The 20,481-nt window shown below is 36.9% G+C and overlaps 1 protein-coding gene across 1 annotated transcript in view; it reads left to right on the top strand.

Moving 5' to 3' along the window:
- Positions 1 to 20,481, top strand: part of TRIO (trio Rho guanine nucleotide exchange factor) — a 248,746-nt gene that overhangs the window by 154,892 nt on the left and 73,373 nt on the right. Inside the window, 12 exon segments of the mRNA XM_035552676.2 lie at positions 490 to 684; positions 801 to 916; positions 1,455 to 1,521; positions 2,323 to 2,432; positions 3,155 to 3,224; positions 3,699 to 3,788; positions 7,499 to 7,591; positions 9,585 to 9,696; positions 11,750 to 11,940; positions 15,248 to 15,349; positions 16,700 to 16,842; positions 17,489 to 17,588. Coding sequence (XP_035408569.2) covers positions 490 to 684; positions 801 to 916; positions 1,455 to 1,521; positions 2,323 to 2,432; positions 3,155 to 3,224; positions 3,699 to 3,788; positions 7,499 to 7,591; positions 9,585 to 9,696; positions 11,750 to 11,940; positions 15,248 to 15,349; positions 16,700 to 16,842; positions 17,489 to 17,588 — 1,389 coding nt within the window.

The raw sequence follows: 20,481 nt of genomic DNA, 5'->3' as shown, positions 1-20,481 counted from the left end.
CTATATCCATTAAATTGTAAAGAGTATAACAAAAATAATATCTATCATAGCATTTCATTGATGCCCTTGTAAAAAGAGAGGAAGTTTCCTGAGACCTTGTGGGCTTGGCCCAATACCAGTGCTTCAGTGGTAGTGAAGAAAATACTTTCAATGGGATCAAAATCCTTTTATGTTAGTGCAAGGAAGATAAGTGTGCTCTGCAAAGCTCTTCTAGCAGAATTTAGTCTGTGGGTTAGATATGGAGCACATTTTTGAAAGAAAAATAAGCAACCAGCTTCTAATATAACAGTAAAAACCAAGGAGTTCTGTATTCATCCTGTGCCATTTGTATTTAGAAAATGATATCTGTTTAAAGAAGTTCTGGGATGAGAGGAGGAAGCTAGCTCCTTTCATGGCTTCTCCACCTGTACTTAGTAGCAGGTTAAGCAAAATGATCCCTTTCATGACAGGTAGAGTTAGTAACTGTTTGATATTTTCCTGTTTTCATAGCAAACCAAAGAGAGGGTGAAGTTGTTGATACAGCTGGCTGATGGCTTTTGTGAAAAAGGGCATGCTCATGCAACAGAGATTAAAAAATGTGTCACAGCAGTGGATAAGAGGTACAGAGACTTTTCCCTGCGCATGGAGAAATACAGGACCTCTTTAGAGAAAGCTCTGGGTATTTCCTCTGATTCCAATAAATCGGTAAGTGAAATTGGAGTGTGATGATAGACGCGCAAAAAAAAAAAGAAACTTTGCTTGCATTTGATTTAGCTATCATTTTCTCTTGTCTTAATTAATATTTCTTTTCTTTAATAAAGAGCAAAAGCTTGCAGCTGGATATAATCCCAGCCAGTGTCCCTGGGTCAGAGGTGAAACTGCGCGATGCTGCTCATGAGCTTAATGAAGAAAAACGAAAATCTGCCCGCAGGAAAGAGTAATGAATTTATTTATTTTTAATCAATGAGAGTGTATAAATCAATACTGATAATGAAGCAACCGTCGTGGCTTGTCTGGGAGCTTAGAAATCAGATAAATAGTAAAAGAGAGTGATACTATTCATTAGCTCCTACTGCCTTTTATTCAATGCTCATTCTCACAGAAAATTTGAGCATGTCAGAATGTTAAACTTTCCAAGCCATGTTGCACTTTATAACTTTTTTTTCTTTTTAGAATTAATGTGAATTATATGTGTAAGGGGAGGAGGGAGGATAAGTTAAATCAATATAGCAATGGAAAAGCATTTGACAAAATTTCTATCTCCTTCCCCATTTCTTTTTGCACTGATTAGTAATGGAGGAATGTTATCTCTCGCGTTGCCTTCATGTGTTTTCTCTTGTTGCATTTCAGTTCTCAGATTTTTCCTAGAACAGTAGAAAAAGCAAAACCTGATGAGAAGTGTGTATTCTGGTTATTATGTATTCATAATGATTAAACAGACTGAGATTTGATTAGTCTTTCTGTTGTCACCTAAGGTTTATTATGGCTGAGCTAATTCAGACAGAAAAGGCTTACGTAAGAGACCTCCGGGAATGCATGGATGTAAGTTTTCTTCTTTCACTAGCTTTTGAAGGCAGGATTCAATCTGTTGCTTTCTACTTTTTGATTTAAAAAAAAAAAAAATCAGTTTGTTGTCATAAGACTTAAATTGCGTTTTCTGCGATTAATAAGAAACTTAGAATTACAGTTGATATCAGCCATTTCAGAATTCATCCTGTATGTTTTGTTTTTGTCAGTACTGAGTTTTAGTATTTGATATTTTCCTTATTCATAAACTTTTTTCTCTTTTTCCTTTCCTCCTCTCGTTTCCCTTTCCTCCTCTCTTTTCCTTCTTTTTGGAGAGGGACAGGAAAAAGGAGGGGGTTAATTTATATGCTTTGCTAGCAAGAGAAAAGAGCTTGTGTTAATTCCCTTATTATGTGTATCACATGTTCTGCTACTCGCTGACTTTTTGAATAGAAATTCAGAAAGATTCTATGGAGAAGTGCCCAGTAATTGTTATGCTTAAGCTAGTAATGTTCAGTGTTAGCTCTTGCACAAAACATGAACTTCCAGACCGCAGACATGACCTTCGTAAGGAATATCCTGAAGCATTAGAGGTTGTCAAGAGCACTATGCATTTTAAATGATGTAATCTGAAGGACTATGTTAAATTGTCAGTTTTAGAACGTGTATTTTCCTGCCAAAATTACAAGTGATATGTGACACAACAGACAACTGGAGTTGATGATGCTACGTGATTTTCACCAATTTTTCTGCATTGAGTGTGTGCTTACAGATAACCTGAGTGCTTCTGTTCAGCTTTTTGATGATTTTTTCATGCATCTTTTTTGTCCTGGGCAGACGTATCTATGGGAAATGACAAGTGGAGTTGAAGAGATCCCACCTGGTATTGTAAACAAAGAACACATTATCTTTGGAAACATGCAGGAAATCTATGAGTTCCACAATAAGTGAGTGACTTATCTCCCATTTCCATATTAGTGGTAAATCCACATGATGACCTGAGGGATTTCCTAATGAAAATATGGTGCATATGAATAATGAACTCTTTGCCATCAAAAATGTAAAGGATTTCTTCTCATACTGTTAAATTGTTAAAATTGTTGCTTCTTGTAACCAGGTAGGTACACCAGTAGAAACTGTCTTTTTCAGTCTCAGACATCTTTCAGCTTTTAAGAAATTATTTGAATGCATTAAAATATTGCTGTACATTTTCCAGTTGTCATGAAGAGGTAGAAATCACTGAACTCAGCAGGTATAGCGCTAACAGTTTCTTTAGTTAACTTGAGTATTCAAAAAGCAAGTCAGCCTCCTATTTCTCTTGAGATGAAGGCTAAACTTTTCCTGAAACTGAAACAATAGGAAATCTTCTGGATGGTGAACTGTAGTTATTCAGTTTTGTTTACTTTTATGTGTACATGTATTAACTGCATAAGTCTGCTGGAGCAACTTCGAACTTTCACATCAGAGTTTGTATTGAATTATAATAGCTAATTTATATTATCTCTGATACTACACATTTGTCATCCATTCCTTTTAATAGTGTTAGCTCATGTTGTTGGTATGAATTACAGCAAGATTTCTAACTATTCACAGACAATAGATCAATGTAAGCTGCTTTAATGAAAATGTTTCATGTGCCTTATGCTGTTTGTTTCTTCTCTACCCATAGTATATTCCTCAAAGAGCTGGAAAAATATGAACAGTTACCAGAAGATGTCGGACACTGCTTCGTGACATGGGTAACAAAGTCAGATTTGTGTTTAGAAGTAACAAGGGAGATAGGAAGCATGAAGGGGTAGATACTTACTCTCAAGTCTCTTTTAAATTTGAGTCTCTGTAAAAGTAACTCTTCCTTGAAATTTGGATTTAAAAAATTGTCTATCTTGAACAGGAAAGAAATCAAGGTACTGCTGTCAGGTGCCAGTACTTGGCTGCTCTCAAAGTTTATGTGAATTGCCAAAATCTCCATTTGGGTTTTTGTTTAGTTCATTGTCTTTGTCTTAGCTATGAATAATCTACTTTTGCATATGCTGCCATTGTTTTCAGTCGCATTTGTATGATGTATTTTCTTATGTGGCCAGTTTGAGTAGGAAAATAATCCTATGTTGCTTAGTTTCTTGAGGCAGATGAAATGTTCTCTGATAACTGTAAAAACTTCTTGAGACAGCAGTTACACTATGTGATAACATATAAATTTGCATTTTTGTCTGCAGGCAGACAAGTTCCAAATGTATGTTACTTACTGTAAAAATAAGCCTGATTCTACCCAGCTGATATTAGAACATGCAGGAGCATACTTTGATGTAAGTACTTCATGTCCATCTTAAAAATATGTCTTGCCAGTTTGAATCTTGTATTTATATTTATATTGAGTGCCTTATTTCTTAAGAAAATGCAAGCTTAATACTAAAATTTACTGTCATCTTAAGAAAATCAGTCATATATCTCACATGGTTAATTTATATTGCTCAATTGGTCTTCATAAATCTGTTAAATATAAGACGTCAGTGTTATATCACAGGAGTTCAGAACTGCAAACAGGGTTTTGACAGCAACAGCTGAGACATGAGTCTTCAGTTCTCACTAGCACATTCTGCAAATCTTAGCATTTTGATTTGCTTTGGTTGCACCATACATAGAAAAGACGACAATCTTTGTTAAATTTGTTGGAGTGCCTTTGACTTGTAATTGAATGCAGTAGTAATTCAGTTGACTGGCATTGTTCAGAGCTGCTAAACCAACCATTGCTAATTCAGTCCCAAAGTTACTTGGTCTACATGTAACATTCCATTTAGGAAAGGACAAAAATATGGTGGCTGTTGGAGAGTTTTTGGAGGATTTCAGTCATTCTGAAGGACTTTGTGCTCTTCCTTGGTGATTTTGTTGAATACATATTTACAGATGATTCAATTACATTGTTTCCTCCTCTCCTGTGCTAAGCTACTAGATGAGTAGCGACAACACCATTGTTTTTTAGAATTAGTTGTGGAAATAGAGGGAAGGGCATAATATCCCTGAAGCTCTTGGTGTTAATTTCAAAAGCCTTTCACTAAGGAGATGGGAATTCTTAACAGTATAAGGTAAAGTCTTTCTGTGAAGCCTCTGTTTAGTTTTCAGTGCTTGTACAAAAGTAGATACATTACAGAAAATCAGGTCATATCAATTAGATATGGTCATACGACCAAAAAAATTTAAAGAACTCATTAAATACTGTAATTGCTGATGAAAAAAAAAATCGGTGATAAAAGGAAGACTAGGGAAATTGTGGGCTCTCTCTAGAAGGAAATGGGAGACCTGGTCACCCAGGATATGGAGGAGGCTGAGGTACTTCATAACTATTTTGCCTCAGTCTTCACTGACAAGAGCTCCAGCCACATGGTCCAAGCCCCAGAAGGCAAAGACAGGGATTGGAAGAATGATGAACCAGCCAGTGTAGGAGATCAGGTTCAAGACCATCTAAGGAACCTGAAGGTGCACAAGTCAATGGGACCTGATGAGGTACATCTGCAGGTTCTGAAGGAACTGGCAGATGTAGTTGATAAGCCATTGTCCTTCATATTTGAGAAGTCATGGCAGTCCTTTGAAGTTCCTGCTGATGGGAAGAGGGGAAACACAACCTCCATTTTTAAAAAGGGAAAAAAAGATAGACCCCGGGGAACTACAGGCCAGTCAATCTCACCTCTGTGCCTGGCAAGATCATGGAGCAGATCCTCCTGGAAACTATGCTAAGGCACATGGAAAACAGAGAGGTGACTGATGACAGCCGACATGGCTTCGCTAAGGGCAGATCATGCCTGACAAATCTGGTGGCCTTCTACAATGGGGTTATAGCATTGGTGGATAGGGGAAGAGCCACTGACATCATCTACTTTGACTTGTGCAAAACATTTAACACTGCCCCCCATTATATGCTTGTCTCTAAATTGAAGAGACGTGGATTTGACAGATGGACCGCTCAGTGGGTAAGGAATTTGCTGGATGGTCATGCTCAAATTGTTGTGGTCAATGGCTCAATGTGCAGGTGGAGATCAGTAATGAGTGGTGTTCCTTAGGGGTCAGTATTGGGACCACTGCTGTTTAATATCTTTGTCAGTGACATGGACAGTGAGATTGAGTGCACCCTCAGTAAGTTTGCCGATGACACCAAGCTGTGTGGTGCAGTCGACATGCGGGAGGGAAGGGTTGCCATCCAGAGGGACCTGGGCAGGCTTGAGAGGTGGGTCCATGTGAACCTCATGAGGTTCAATAAGGTCAAGTGCAAGGTCCTGCATCTGGACAGAGAATGGATTGAAAGCAGCCATGATGAGAAAGATCTTAGGGTGCTAGTTTACAAGAAGCTCAACATGAGCTGGCAATGTGTGCCTGCAGCTCAGAAAGCCGACTGTATCCTGGGCTGCATCACAAGCAGCGTGGCCAGCAGTTTGAGGGAGGTGATTCTCCCCTCTGCTCTGCTCTCATGAGACCCAACCTGGAGCCCTGCATTCAGCTCTGGAGCCCCCAGCACAAGAAGGACAGGGACCTGTTGGAGTGAGTCCAGAGGAGGTCCATGAAGATGATCAAGGGGCTCAGCACCTCTCCTGCAAAGACAGGCTGAGGGAGTTGGGGTTGTTCAGCTTGGAGAAGAGAAGGCTCTGGGGGGAGACCTTGCAGCAGCCTTCCAACACCTAGAAGTGGCCTACAGGAAAGCTGGGGAGGGACTCTGTCGGCGTGTAGTGACAGGACAAGGAGTAATGGTGTTAACTAGAAAAGGGTAGGTTTAGATTAGATATAAGGATGAAATTCTTTACTGTGAGGGTGGTGAGGCCCTGGCACAGGCTGCCCAGAGAAGCTGTGGATGCCCCATCCCTGGAAGTATTTAAGGCCAGGCTGCATGGGGCTTTGAACAACCTGATCTTCTGGGAGGTGTCCCTGCCCATGTCTGGGGGGCAGAATTAGATGATCTTCAAGGTCCCTTCCAACCCAAACCGATCTATGATTCTATGATACTATTTTAAAAAGCAACAAAGGCTCTAATAAAATTGTATTAGAAATATGTTCTTGCCACTGCTTCCAGTGGAACATCCTCAGTTCCTCTATTTTAGCAGTGTATCCAGCGCTCCATCCCCTAATTCAATTAAGGTGGATTAGAAAAGTGAAGACCTGACTGTGTACAGGTAACTTCAAGAGCTCCTGGTGATGTCATGACTGGGCCACGTGAAAATGTCGTGTGAATCCTTTGTTGGGAATTTCTGATGCTGTAATTGTGGTTAGAAGGCCTATAGCTGTAGTGCATAAACCTGCTGCTAGAAATAATGTGGTTAAAATACATACACTTCTGTGATAAAAGGCAAGCACTGGCCTTGAAGTTCATCCATGATCAGTATTTGAATTCTGTAATTATCCCATGTAATTATCATGTCACTTTTATTTTCCTCTTTAGGTTAGCCGAAGACATCTTTTTTTACAAGTGGCTCTGGTTTCTTTTTAACCTCTTGCATAACCTCTTTCCTTTGGTTAGAAAATGTTACTTCTTGCTCCCCCTTGTGGATTTGTAACAGCTTTTTGGGAAAAAAAAAAAAAAAAAGCTCTGTGACTTAGTTAAAACTAGCAGATGATGCCAAGAAACTTCTTTCTCAGTCTTCATGCAGTAGTCCTCATTGTTCTCTAGAACTCTCGGATTTGTTTTCTGTCCTGAAAGTAACAAAACCCCACAAATTCCAGTTTATAAAAATAATAATAAGGCGGTGCCACTTGTTCAATATTCCTAATCACTGCTATTTGGATTTAGGCTTGTTGAAATACTTCAGAGGGTACCCTTGGAGGTAATATTCTTTTGTTTGCATAAAGTAAGCGGGTAAATTCTCAACTAAATCACTTCCTATGACTGGAATATCTTGTCATCCAGTTGTCTTTTTTCTTCTTCTTTCTTCCTGCTAAAATAGAAATTTCAGTTAATGTCTGTTATGTAGCCTTCAGAACAAGCTATATATGCATGTTGGTGCTCACAGTCCTCATGTTTCCTTTTTTCATGTAGGAGATACAACAGCGACATGGACTGGCCAACTCCATCTCCTCTTACCTTATCAAACCTGTCCAAAGGATAACAAAATACCAGCTTCTTTTAAAGGTCAGTACTAACTGAAAATTCTTAACCTGAGTTTGCTGTTCATAAGCAGGCGAAGCTGTTTCTGAAATCAGGAAGGCTTTTTTACTCTTCACTTTGAGACTAGAGCATCCTGGGCAGCTTTACTCTTGCTGAAATATTTGTTAGGAAAACACTGAAAAATAAAGATGGCATAAATAAGGAACTTTTTCCCAGATTTCTGTAAATCAGAAGGATATACCTCTCTACTAATGTTTACTTAGAAAATATCCTTTGGGTTTCCAGAGCAAAAAATCATTCATGGCAGTATGGACAAGTGTGTTTTTGTAATGGTTTCTGCAACAAATTTTCACTAACCATTAGCTATGGTAATGGTATTAAATTGTTACTTGTAATGTTGCCTGGTAATGTCAAGTACAAAGTAGCTGTTAAAATAACTGAAGCCTTTGGTTACCACTTTCATTCAATAGACAGATGTTTCCGTGGCTAAACAGCAATGTTCTTGAATTGTGCTGGATCTCTACTAGATGGCATTGCTTTTGTAATAGCTCCCTACAAAAGTAACTTAACCGATCTCTGTCTCCCCTTTCCAATCAAGAACTTCCATGGATAATTGTTTTTTAAAACTTCTGAAAAACATTCCTTGCTATTTCTGGTTGAGTTGGATGGAAGTGAGTCTGTGATATTTCAATTTCTTCCCTTGCAAAAAAATGCAGTTTGGTTAAGTTAATAACTTGCATGAATAGGTTATTGTGTTTTAGAATTTTTAGCGACTGATTTCAACAATTACTTTTTTAATCTAAGCATGTCTTAGCTGATGCATTATTGAAGGAATGGGATAGATGGGTTTCACCAGGCTTTTCAGAGCCAGATGGCTTTGCTGCATAATAAAATGGATTTATCTGATGGCTGTTGAGTTTCCTTTTTTCTATAAGAGAAGAGTCATGAAACATGGAAGGATAAGGAGCCCAAATCTTGAATGATGGCAAAACACACCTTCAGAAATTCTGTTTATTTTTGCAAACAGTGCTGAAACTGCTAATCTTCTCCCTCTCCAAGAGGATATTTAGTTACATTCACTTTTCTGTGGTGTTGTCATGAGAAATTTAAGTGTAGTGTTGTACTGTTTTGATGCAGTGATTGATAGTATTGGCAGTTAAATGAAAATAGTGCAATGATGCAATGCAGGAGTCACCTGGCTTTCTCTTTAAAAGGAATTTAACCTGAGGGAGTGAATTAAGTGGACTTTTTGAATTACAGAAAGAACATAATGTGCCCTTTTGGTTATATAAGCTACATTTTATCTCGATACTATTCAAATGCTCAAAGTATGTGAGGAAATTTGAATATCAGCTTAAGCACTCGTACATTAATATCGTTGAGTCTTGAATGTGCACTGAACTGAGTCACCTTAAATTACTACATTTCAGTATATTCCTTTTTCTAACTTCTGTCCATTATTTAATGTTTTTTTGTATACAGAAAAAAATTGCCTGTAGGATGCTTTCAACTGTGTGAATGATGCAAAGTAGAGTAGATCCCTGAATATTTGAAATGAAACAACATAAATTCTTTTATCAGCAGTAGTACAGACCAGGTCTTTGGAGCAGTGGAGTAAAGATTGACATGCAGACCCTTTTGTGCTATCCCGCTGTCCACTATGTTTATGACTCAGCATCTGTATTGTTCTGGGCCTTGATGTAGCACTACATCCAGTAGCTGTGTCTGTGCTTATCAAAAAAAAAAACTGTCCTTATTTTAATTTTTAAAGATTTATTATTAACCAGATGATTTTATTTAAGTCAGAGGTGGTTAACTGAATGCTTGGGCTGCTCTGTGAAGAACAGATTGTGATAAATACAACGTATGCTATCAGTCATTGGAAGAGTAAGAAGTACAAAATAGCAAAGTAGATGTTACGTGCAAAAAACGATTTTTTGCTTTTTAGAAGTAGCATTTGATTGTCTGTTGTATTAGTGTAGAAACATAGGATAGATTGTCTGCTTTTCTTTTGCAGGAGTTGCTCACATGCTGTGAAGAAGGTAAAGGTGAGATTAAAGATGGCCTGGAGGTGATGCTTAGTGTGCCAAAGCGAGCCAATGATGCCATGCACCTCAGCATGCTGGAAGGTAGGATTCAAACTGGCCTTTTAACTCAGTCATATGCTGTATATTAACTTTGTTTAATAACTTTTTATATTACTATATGCTGAGAAGATCTGAAGAATATGAACATTTTTATATCTCTGGGTTTGTATTTTATATACTTTTTATTTGGAGGTGTATAAAATGCAAACTTACTTAGGAAAATCAATTGTGATGGACAACTGGTACATTTTTGTTAACATTTTAAAAATGATCTTTCATCCCGATCTACACCTCTGCCACTGCAGATTTGAAAAATACATAGGCTAGCAAAATTTTCCACCAGTCACCTAAAATGTAGCAGGTGAACAGTCAGATATAGTAGCTTCATCTACATTTTCTAACTAGTATTCTTCTTTATAAGAGGGTCATACGTGTATTAGAGTTGATTTTTCTGATTTATGCATCAAATAATAGTCTCCAAGAAATTTGTAGTTTTCACATCTGTTTGCTGCCTGTTCCACAGACTTCTGGTTGAAATGAAATGTATCTTCTGGCAGTAAAATGTCAGCATAAGCCAATTTAGCCTGAGCCTTAGCCAGAACAGCATAATCATGTTCATGGCAGACAGTTGAGTTTGGATGTAATTGCTTCTATGTGTTGAGAACGACTTTCTGCCAAAATCCATTTTGTAGTTGACGTTTTATTGTGTATGATGGTGCCATCGTAGTAATAAAACTTTTTTTCTTTGACAAAGTATTTTTTTTGAGGTAAAAGCAGAGCCACCTTAGCTTGCAGTTGCAGAATAAAGACTTATTGTAAAGTGTTTTCAGTCAATAGTGTTTTTCCTGTATGCCTTCGTAATGGAGCTTGTCATAGGAATGCAGTACCATGCAAGTTACTATAAAACTCATCTTGGTTTGACATGTGATCCTTGGTCACGTGAATGCTCAAAATCACCTCTCTTCCCTGATTTAAAACAACAGGAATGTTGGTCAGTCTGCAGGATCAGTTCCAAATGCTTTGTTGAGGAGATGGTGTTAGTATAAATGCTGACCAGCATTGGCAATAATCTTTTAACACCAGGAATGTGACTCTGGAGAATATCCTAATTTTTTACATAAGTTGGTGTTATAACAAATCATGCGTATATAGTTGAGTCATCCCATGTTAAACAAATAGAGTGAGTGAGCACATTTCCTCTTTATGTCTCTGGAGGTTTTTGAATGAACATCCTGAAGCAACTTGCCTCTGATGCTCTCCATACTTCTGCTCTGTTTAGAATAGCAAGGAACTGTTGTTCTCCTGACAAGGCTGGTGTTTTTCTGTTGAGAGACTATTGGCAAGCAGTATTTCTTCAAAATGCAATTTTATACCACTCAGAAGAGTATCGTAGACCAATTTCTGTTATCCTGTAATTCTAAAGCTCTGTATTAAACTGGGAGAACGCTGTCACTAGAGTGGAAGTAAACTCATTGGTATTCTCAACTTTCACCTTTGTTATATATATCAAGATGAGTAATCCAGCTGCAATTTCTTTATTGTGGAGTGAATCAATGGCAGGCTCATCACCTGGCAGCAGCTCTGAGCTGCCATCTTTTTTCATTCCCTGTTGGAATACATTTACGTGCTTCTTGCATGCACTATAGGGAAGGTGTACTAGCAGAAAAGATGGCATTTGGGATCCTGCTCGTGTCAGAACAACCTGATCTGATCTCTTTGTCCTTGCAAGCTGTTCACTTTCTACATTGGCAGAAACCTAGTAGGAAAAATAATTTTTGTTGTGGAAGAAGTTAAGAGAAGTCAACAGAAAGAGATGCCATTTGTTGGTGAAATTCTGCCAGAAGAGTTGATAAACTTCCTAACAGTTGGATTTCTAAATTTAGGCATAAACTTGAGCTACAGTTTCATTTAGTGTATTACAATGTTAAAATCAAGGGTTGTTTTTAGTATTGCTTCCTTGGTCTCTTATCTTTTCCAAGCTGTATTTGGGAAAAAAAAAGTCAGATGAATTGCTTAATGAACTGAAGCTGTGCTTTTTAATTTGCTCATATTATCAACTTTTCATGGTGAACCTTTCTTCTCATTGGGTTTTTAGGCTTTGATGAAAATATAGAATCTCAGGGAGAGCTCATCCTTCAAGAATCCTTCCAAGTATGGGACCCCAAAACTCTAATTCGAAAGGGGAGAGAGAGGCACCTTTTCCTTTTTGAGATGTCCTTGGTTTTCAGTAAAGAAGTAAAGGACTCAAGTGGAAGGAGCAAGTACATTTACAAGAGTAAACTGTTTGTAAGTATGGAAGAATAAGTGGTCTTATTTAGAAAACTGGCTAGATGATTATGACTAAGCTCAGATAATTTAAACATGCCTGAAGAACTGGAACAACTATTATACTGCACTGAAACATGCAGACTGAATCTTCTGACTTTGCTATTTTGTTATGCTTTTCAGGAGACAGAGTAAGTTGATAGCAACTGCTGAAGACTATGTGTCAGTGTCAGGATGGGGAAATCAAGACTAGGCCAGAATGTTTTTGTTTCATATGTGTTGGTTCTTTAAGAGCCTTTAAGGCTCATTTTTAGAAAGCAGGATGGAAGTAGTTGACAGAATGCATCCATTATACTAGTTTAACGTGGATATTACTGTAACAGGTGTAGTAAAGATTCATTCTGGTGGATGTTCTACACATTCTGGTCTGGAAACACAAGTACTCCTTGTTATGGAAAAGTTAATTCCAGAATGTCTACTGAGGCTAGTAGTCTCAGTAATACTTTTCTTTTTTTTTCTTTCTTTTTTTTTAATAAATAAATAAATAAAAAGCTCTTATGGTCCACTGAAAGGATGTAGAGATGAGATTTTTTTTCCCTTCCATTTAAAAATAAAAAGTAATAATAATAAAATCCCCTCTTGGATTCCTCATCTATAGCGTGTACGCTTTACAAGTGTAATTCACACATCTTATATGATGACTTGGGTGAGAGCAGTATTCACGCTCTGTAAATTTAGGTAGTCAAGTGACAGTCTCCCTTGGTTTGATTTGCCCCCAGCCAATGCAAGACTGTCTTTCGTAATAGACGGTTTAGAAAAAGAATTTGAAATAACTTTACCTCTCAAAATCAAGCTCTAAAAGAGCTTTTTATTCTATTGATCCGATTGGGGTATATGACCAAGTCTAGGTGGTATGAATACTGAGCCTTTTTTCCCTGCTTCAGCTCCTTCTTACTCCTCCTTCCCCTCTTCCCCACCTCTGTGTCCAAATTGGTAAAGCAGGTTGGTTCAAAAAATGATTTTTCTCTGTCTTACTTTGCATGTTCTGTCACTTCATTTCAAACACTTGTTGTCCTTCCTGATATAAGGTAGCTGGCAGGTAACAAAACCGCAGCATTGTTGATCATGTGTTTCTTTGGTGCCCTGAAGAACCTGAAATACAAAAAACTTCAGTTGTACTGGAGGGAATATCAGCTGCCAAAGCATTACGTGGGAAAGGAGACAGAGGTGAAAAATCAGTCCCATAAGCTTGTTGTGTCAGTTCATCTGGCAAGAACAAGTAATTGTCTAGAATCTAGAAAAGTTGCTGGAAATGTTGAAAACTGATATTGTACCCCATTCTTAAAATACAAGCTTATCTTTTTGTCTTCATATCCTAGTTTGCAAAATATCCTGTAGTGCAGATTACTTACTATAGCAATCCTTGTAGTTTGATTTTTAGAAAAGGCATTAATACAGATGTTGAAGGCATGCATGTTGTTTGAAAGATCTTTCTTGCACATTATCCTATCTTCCACCTCTGGAAGGCAGTCTTAAGAAAGTGAGGGTCATCTCTAATACTTGGATGTGATTACTGTTGTGGTTTCCCAGTGCAGGATATTCAATGGCGTGACTTGTATTAGTGGAAGAATGTGTTTATGAACCCCTTTGAGAAGAGAAAGTGGCCAAAAGCAAGTGCCTCAGGAGGGCTATGGAAACAAAGCAAGCAAGTGATAATTTGCCAAAATACTCTCCCAGTCATCGGTAATTGGCAGTTTAGGTGCTTCCTTGCCTGGGTGTGGTTTCTGTGCACTCAGTAACCCTAAAAGGATTTTTCTTCCATGAGCTCGTCCACAGACCTCATACAGACTTTTGACATATCCAGTACCCTTTGGCAAAGAGATGTTTTGCTTAGTTACATTTTAGGTACAGGACTGCCTCTGTGTGTTGTGCTTGAACCTGAGTCCCTCCCACTAGTTTCGCTTGACACCCACCATTATGGAAGGGGACAGTGACCAACCTCTGTCTGCTCTGCCACTCATTATTGTACAGGCCTCTATTGCATTGTCTCAATTGTTCCTGAATTAATAACATTTGCAAGTGTACCAAGGCTTCTAATTTTACTGGGCTTTAAAAATATATATTTAAATTGTACTATCCCGGTCTCTCAGACTTTACATTGTGCTGTGCAGTAATGCATATTTTCTCAGAGTTAATTAATGTGGTGTTGTATCAAGTATTTTATAAGCTTTTTAACACACACAGGAGTTGTTGGTGAGTCAAGTTTAAAATGCATCACAGACTTTAAGTATTTCAATGAAAATTTTACCAAGTGAGATGACAGAGATGAAAGGGTGGGTGTTTTTCTCTTCAAAAAAAAAAAGACACCAAACCAAAAAAGCAGCAACAAAAAACAAGTTGGTATCCAAGCGAGACAAGAACCAAAGTACCTTTACTCAGGTACAGTGCATCCAACATCTCTTGCAATGAATGTATTTGCTACTGATGATGCATGTGAGAGGAAAAATACAGTTTCTAATAATGTAGGAATGCTTGTCAGCTATCTTTTGGAGTAAGGATTCTTGTGGTTTGAGCTATATTTCTCAGTTGTAATTTTTTTTGGAGGAAAGCCTATATGAAATGTTCGACTGGAAGCAAATTCACATGATTGAGATGTTATTCCAGTTGGAAAGCAAAAACATTTTTGATGATAATTAGCTATAAAAGTCTGACATTAAAACATTCCCAGAGACTGATTGTTAATGTAGTTGTCCCACAAAATTCTCAAGGGAAACTGAATTTTTGAATTTCTTTATCAGTTTCACACTACAAGGACTCACTTGTGAAGGAAACGCTACAAAGGACATGCCTGGCAGAAAACAGTTTTAGAAGATACCAAGACAATTCTTAAGCATATCTTATCTTAACAAAAACATAAAAATCAATAAGTGATGAGTATTCCCTAATGGAAATCAGCAAGGAGAGAAACTAGCACTTGGTTTACACCAAGTATTTCTATTTATTTTATTTAGAGTTACCCGGCTTTTTTTTTTTTAATGTCAAGTCAAAAATGTGGAATTTGGAATTTTGGAAGCAATTTGGTATTTCAGGTTATAAGTGCTATTGTTAGTAGTTACTTTACTAAAAAAAATAAAAAGTTTAGCTTGCAGCCGCTGCTTTTAAAGAAGCCCCCTCCACCCTCCCAAGAATAAAGAATTTTCTCTGAAGCTAGACTGAACCTTCTAAAACTCTCTTCAAATAGCAGAGCTCAATTATTATATGAGCATCCCTTTGTGTCTCCTGTGAAAAAATTACCATGGAGTTCTGACTTTTTTTTTCTTAATTCCAGACTTCTGAACTGGGTGTCACAGAACACGTAGAAGGAGATCCCTGCAAGTTTGCTCTCTGGGTTGGAAGAACACCAACTTCAGACAATAAAATTGTTCTCAAGGTAACTTTAGTGAATATGTTTAGTGAATTTATATGGATATACCAAGTGTTGTAGTTATTGTTCTTGCTTGTTAGGAATGTAACCAGTGATGACTTCTGCTTCTTTTAGAGTGACAGCTGCTGACAAATAGTCTTCCCTTGTATGGAAGCAGATATGGTGTACTTATCACCAAAGTGACTTGACAGCAGAGGGGAACCTGTGTTGGCCTACTGAAGGATTAAACCAATACAAACAGTATAAAGGGTTTTGTTTTCAAGGGATCGTTCTCCATAAGATCACTTTAAGGTGTTCCTATTCTTTTCTGTACTTTGAGTGTAGGTATTTAGATAATTCGTATGGTATCTGAAGCTTTTCAACAATTTTGTTGATTTTTTGTTTGTTTTTGAAGGTTGAAAGTAGCATGTCCTGAGCTCATTAATAATATAAGTAAATTCCATGAAAACAGTAAATAAATATTTAACATAACTGTATTTGGCTTCTAAATAGGTTCGTTAGGAAAAATGTGTTTTCTTTTACAAACTGTTCATTGTTCCTCTAGTTTTTTCCACCCCTTTAGAATCCTATTTTGATGTTTTCCTTGTTTATTGAATGTATATAGTATATTAGAAATCAATTATTTCAGAAGATAGCAATTAAGAGAAGTAAGATTTTATACACAATATTTTTTTTTAATCCACACCAATGCTTATATTTAATAGAATTTCAGGTGCAGGGTAACTGGGCTAAATTGGATTCAACAGTCAGATTACACATTGAGCAGCTGGATATCAAATCTTTTCTGAGGTATCTCAACGATATAGATGATATGTTGCAGACAGTCATTAAAATACAATCCCTGAATTAGCTTTCCACTTCCATATATGTTTGAAAAGTCGTAAGAATAATACATAAAATAGGTTGTGGAAGTATATGCGTCACAACGTAAGTTTTCTTTCAGTAATAGCAGATTATTATATAAAGTTAGAATTGACCTAAAACATATCAGGAGTTTAAAATACTAATATTCAAGGTGCTATTACTGGAATTCTTGAATTAAGTCAATCCACTGTGTCTATCATGAGGTACGTATAGGGCTTCAGCCTTCTTGGGGCTTTAAGTTATGCAAGAAGAAGGTAAATCTTAAATAAAATGTTTTTAAATGAACAATATTAACAATGTTGACAAGTGTAAAGTAGTATTGTTGGTTCAAAATGAAGACAGCTAGCTTGGATTTCCATTTCTCTGTTCATGTTTTCAAAAATGATTCACACAGTCTTTCTTTATGCCTTTGATATTCATTAGACTATATTTGTGGATTTTCTCAGCTATAATAGTCCAGTCTGGTGTTTTTGTTTCTTTTACATATCAAAGGCATCCAGTATAGAAAATAAACAGGACTGGATTAAACATATCCGGGAAGTGATACAAGAAAGGACCATTCATTTGAAAGGAGCATTGAAAGAACCAATCCACATCCCCAAAACGGCACCAACAACAAAACAGAAAGGAAGAAGGTAATTAATATTTTAAAAAGTCAGAGATCTTCAAGTATGCTGTTTCAACAGCACTGTTTCCTCTGCAGTGTTGAATTTCTAATAGCTTTCAGTGAACTGGACAAAACCAAGAGCCATTGTGTCCAGTTTTGTCTTATAATTATTTTCCAGTTTCCTGCAATGCTGAATATATTGAGATTTCTGCTCTGCACAGTTGCTGGCTAGTGTAGATTTAGCCATTACAGAAGGAATTTGGAACTGCAGTGCAGGATAGCTGTGTATTTTAGATTTTCACAATTCTGTGTGTGTTACTCATATTCAGGTCCTTGGTTTCCTTTGACAGAGCTTAAAATGAGTGACCTAGCCAAAATTAGTAAGCAGACTGCTAAGTGGCTGTTTCTTGCCAGAGTTGGCATGAAAACTTGCTCTGGCTGGTTGGTTACATTAATTCCATGATGTTGATGTAGATGTTGAACAAAAGAATCTGTTCACTTTAAGCATAGAACAAAGTATTAAATGCTGAATATTTGATTTTTGCATCAGTTATTTTGTCTGTCTAGGGTCCATTGCCACAATATCTAGGTGCCCCTTTTTCAGAGTTGTAAGTATGAGCTAACACATTACAAACACAATGCTAATATTGTAATGAAAACTGAACTATTTGCAGAGACGGCGAGGACCTGGACAGTCAGGGAGATGGTAGCAGCCAACCTGATACTATTTCAATTGCCTCAAGAACCTCACAGAACACACTAGACAGCGATAAGGTAAGTTTCCCAGGTGTTGCTCTGTTCTTAGAGCAAACGATTCATAGCTTAGTGTGAGTTAGCACCTGAAAGTAGTCCTTAGTACTTTTAGAGAAGAGGCATGGAAGCATTTGATCTTTAAAATATAGCTGTATGCAAAAGTAAGATATCTTAAGTAAGAGTAAATATCTTGAATACAGTGGGGGATCAGGGGTGATTATTTGAATCCAATAGGTCATACACAAATTCTGTTTATTACAAAATGAAAATATTTTCCCCCCTCTCTTCTGCAGATTGTCCAAAGCTTTGTCACAGATTAAAAATGAAGTTATATTTTCCATAGAATTTAATGCTGTGCATATTTTTTTTTTCATGATGGCAGTCTCAGCTTTTCTGAAAGCATACCATCTGGTTTTTGACTCTCTTGAGGTTGGTGATTTCCATGTGGTTACTTTTGTGAAGCAAACATGCATAGACAGTAAGAGCGTTCGGTGTCTGCATGAGAACTAATGAAAATTATCATATTAGAGAGGAGTAACCCACAAGTTGAAGTATCATATGATACTGGTACTAGTGATTTCTTTCCTCCAACTTTGCCTATAGATTTTGGCTGGGTTGTCCCATAAGGATAACACAGCCAGAGTTTCTCGTGGGTAGAAGAAAGATAGGCATCGAAAGAGCAAAAATTCTTATATGAAACATGTGTGTATTACTTTGGAGTTGAAAGATTTCTGGCAAGCGAGAGGTGTTAAGACCTCACAGGGAGGTAGAGATGGCTAATAGATGTTTATCCAAAAGGAGAATGAAAAAAAAGATAGAAGCTGAGTAGTAAATTACTTGAAAACACAGTTACGGATTTTTGGCCTATTACCTCATTCAGTAAAATTCTTCTGATGACCCACTAAAAATATACAGGTAAAATAATCAGTATATTACAGGGCAGCTAGGTGAGTAGCTGCTCAGAGAAACATTTTGACAATTCCCACGGTCATTTAAAAGAGAGTTTGTTTTCCATATTTTTGCATGTCACTTAAACCCTATGATTTAATTTTCTCTTTTCTGTCTTCCTCTTCTTTACAAAAAGAAGTATGAAGGGCTTAGGGTTGTTCTTAGATTAGTCAAAAATATCTTCTGCTTTGACCTGGTACATTTGTACAGAAGTTGGTCTGTAGTTTTGGTGGTTCTTCTATGGATATCTGTTAGCAAAATGGTTGCTTAGAGCAAGAGAGTCTTCCAGTGACTCTCTTGCTATTTTATTCCTTGCATTATTAGTTATAGAGTGATTTACAAAAAAAAAAAAAGTTTTATCTATACTGGAAAATAGCTTAATGCATTTTTCAATGTGTTCTTAAAACCTGTGTTGATATTTCTGCTCTTAACAGTCCATGACTAGTGTAGATTTGGGGTGATCTATCACACTCAAAGCCAAGACATAATCTCTCTGATTTCCATGATTGTTGACTGAGAAGTCAAGCTGTTTTTCTAGATTGTCCTTCAATTTCAGCTGAGGTGATGCAATTCATCCCTGCTATGTGCAGCAATTGCCCATCCTCAGTTGCTTATGATGTACTTATTTACTGGGAAATGATATGGATGGTCTCCTGTTGCCCTTCATAGCAATATTTCAGGCATCATACAAGAATTACTAAGAAAGTTGGCAAAGTGAAATGCCCCCAGGTTTGTCTTTCAGTCTGACGTGAGGAAGAATCTTACCAACAACCTGTTCAACAGGATTTATAAGTTAAAAGGAGGAGGAATAGAAGGAAAGAGGGATGGAGAGAGCTTTTAAATATTTTATTGACAAATTATGTTTTAAAGTTGGTTAGTGAGCTTAGTTTTTTTTTGTTTTGTTTTGTTTTAAAGTAGCTTTGAGTTTTCAAATTAACAGATAAAATTCTTGTTAGACTTTTCTTTGACAAGAACGGACCAATCCATACTGGAAACTGGGAAATCACTTAGAGGTTACTTGTGCTATGTCTTTCCTATACCTGTCCAAGGAAGGAACTGGCTGTTTATGCACTTTTTGAAGTGTGCGAATTTTTGTTTAATATTTCTATGTTTTGATTTGTTAAATGCATTAAGATGAGAAATTTTTTAAATCTGTTTATAAATAAAAAACAAAAGTTGTTAAGGAACAGCAACAGGCAGAAGGCCAGTGAAATAAGTAGGATAAGTTGATACTTGCTGAATCTGAAGTAATCTTTCATTTTGTATGTTGAGAATTCATTGGCTCTAGTCCGTTTGGGATTTAAAATTGACTGAAAATTTTTTTTTTTCTTCAGATTGGAAGCTTAAAGTGTGTTTGAATGCCTTACAGAGGTGGAGCGAAACAATTATAGGGATTTTAGGTACTGTTTATGTGTTTAGTCAGTTGGAGCAGTGGAACTTCTCAGTCAGTTTTGGAGCATGTTCCAAACTGAGCTTAGATTCCAAACTGAGAAGCATTAAAAATAACAGCTAATTTAATATGTTAAGCAAATGGTAAAAATGTTTAGCATTTTATCACTTATTATACTGTTGCTGAACTTCATTCTGTTCACATGTCCACTATTGTGGTTAAGAAAAAACAATACCAAACAACTCATACTAATCAGCAACCAAGTAAAACCTTTCCTCTGTTCTATCCAATCATATGTTCAGACAATTGACTCTTTTAATATAATGTTTTGGTTAGAAGCGCTAAGTTGTTATACGTGGAGAATATCAAGTGTGAAATCTTTTATCCAAAATAAAATATTCTTTCTTGCCTGCTGAGACATCTGTTTTGAAAGAACTAAAAATCGTTGGCCTTGGAAATCGTTGAGTATTGTCCAGATGAACTTCTTTCTTTGCATCCTGTTTTGTGACTTGTTTGGCAATGCCTTAACAACAGAAAATAACTTTCTCATTACCTTTTTTCTTCTCCACCCTTGCT

This window comes from Cygnus atratus, chromosome 2 (genome assembly GCF_013377495.2).
Source record: "Cygnus atratus isolate AKBS03 ecotype Queensland, Australia chromosome 2, CAtr_DNAZoo_HiC_assembly, whole genome shotgun sequence".
NCBI classification, from domain to species: Eukaryota; Metazoa; Chordata; class Aves; order Anseriformes; family Anatidae; genus Cygnus; species Cygnus atratus.
Note: the sequence above shows the minus strand (reverse complement) of the source record. Positions and strands in the feature narration are given on the sequence as shown.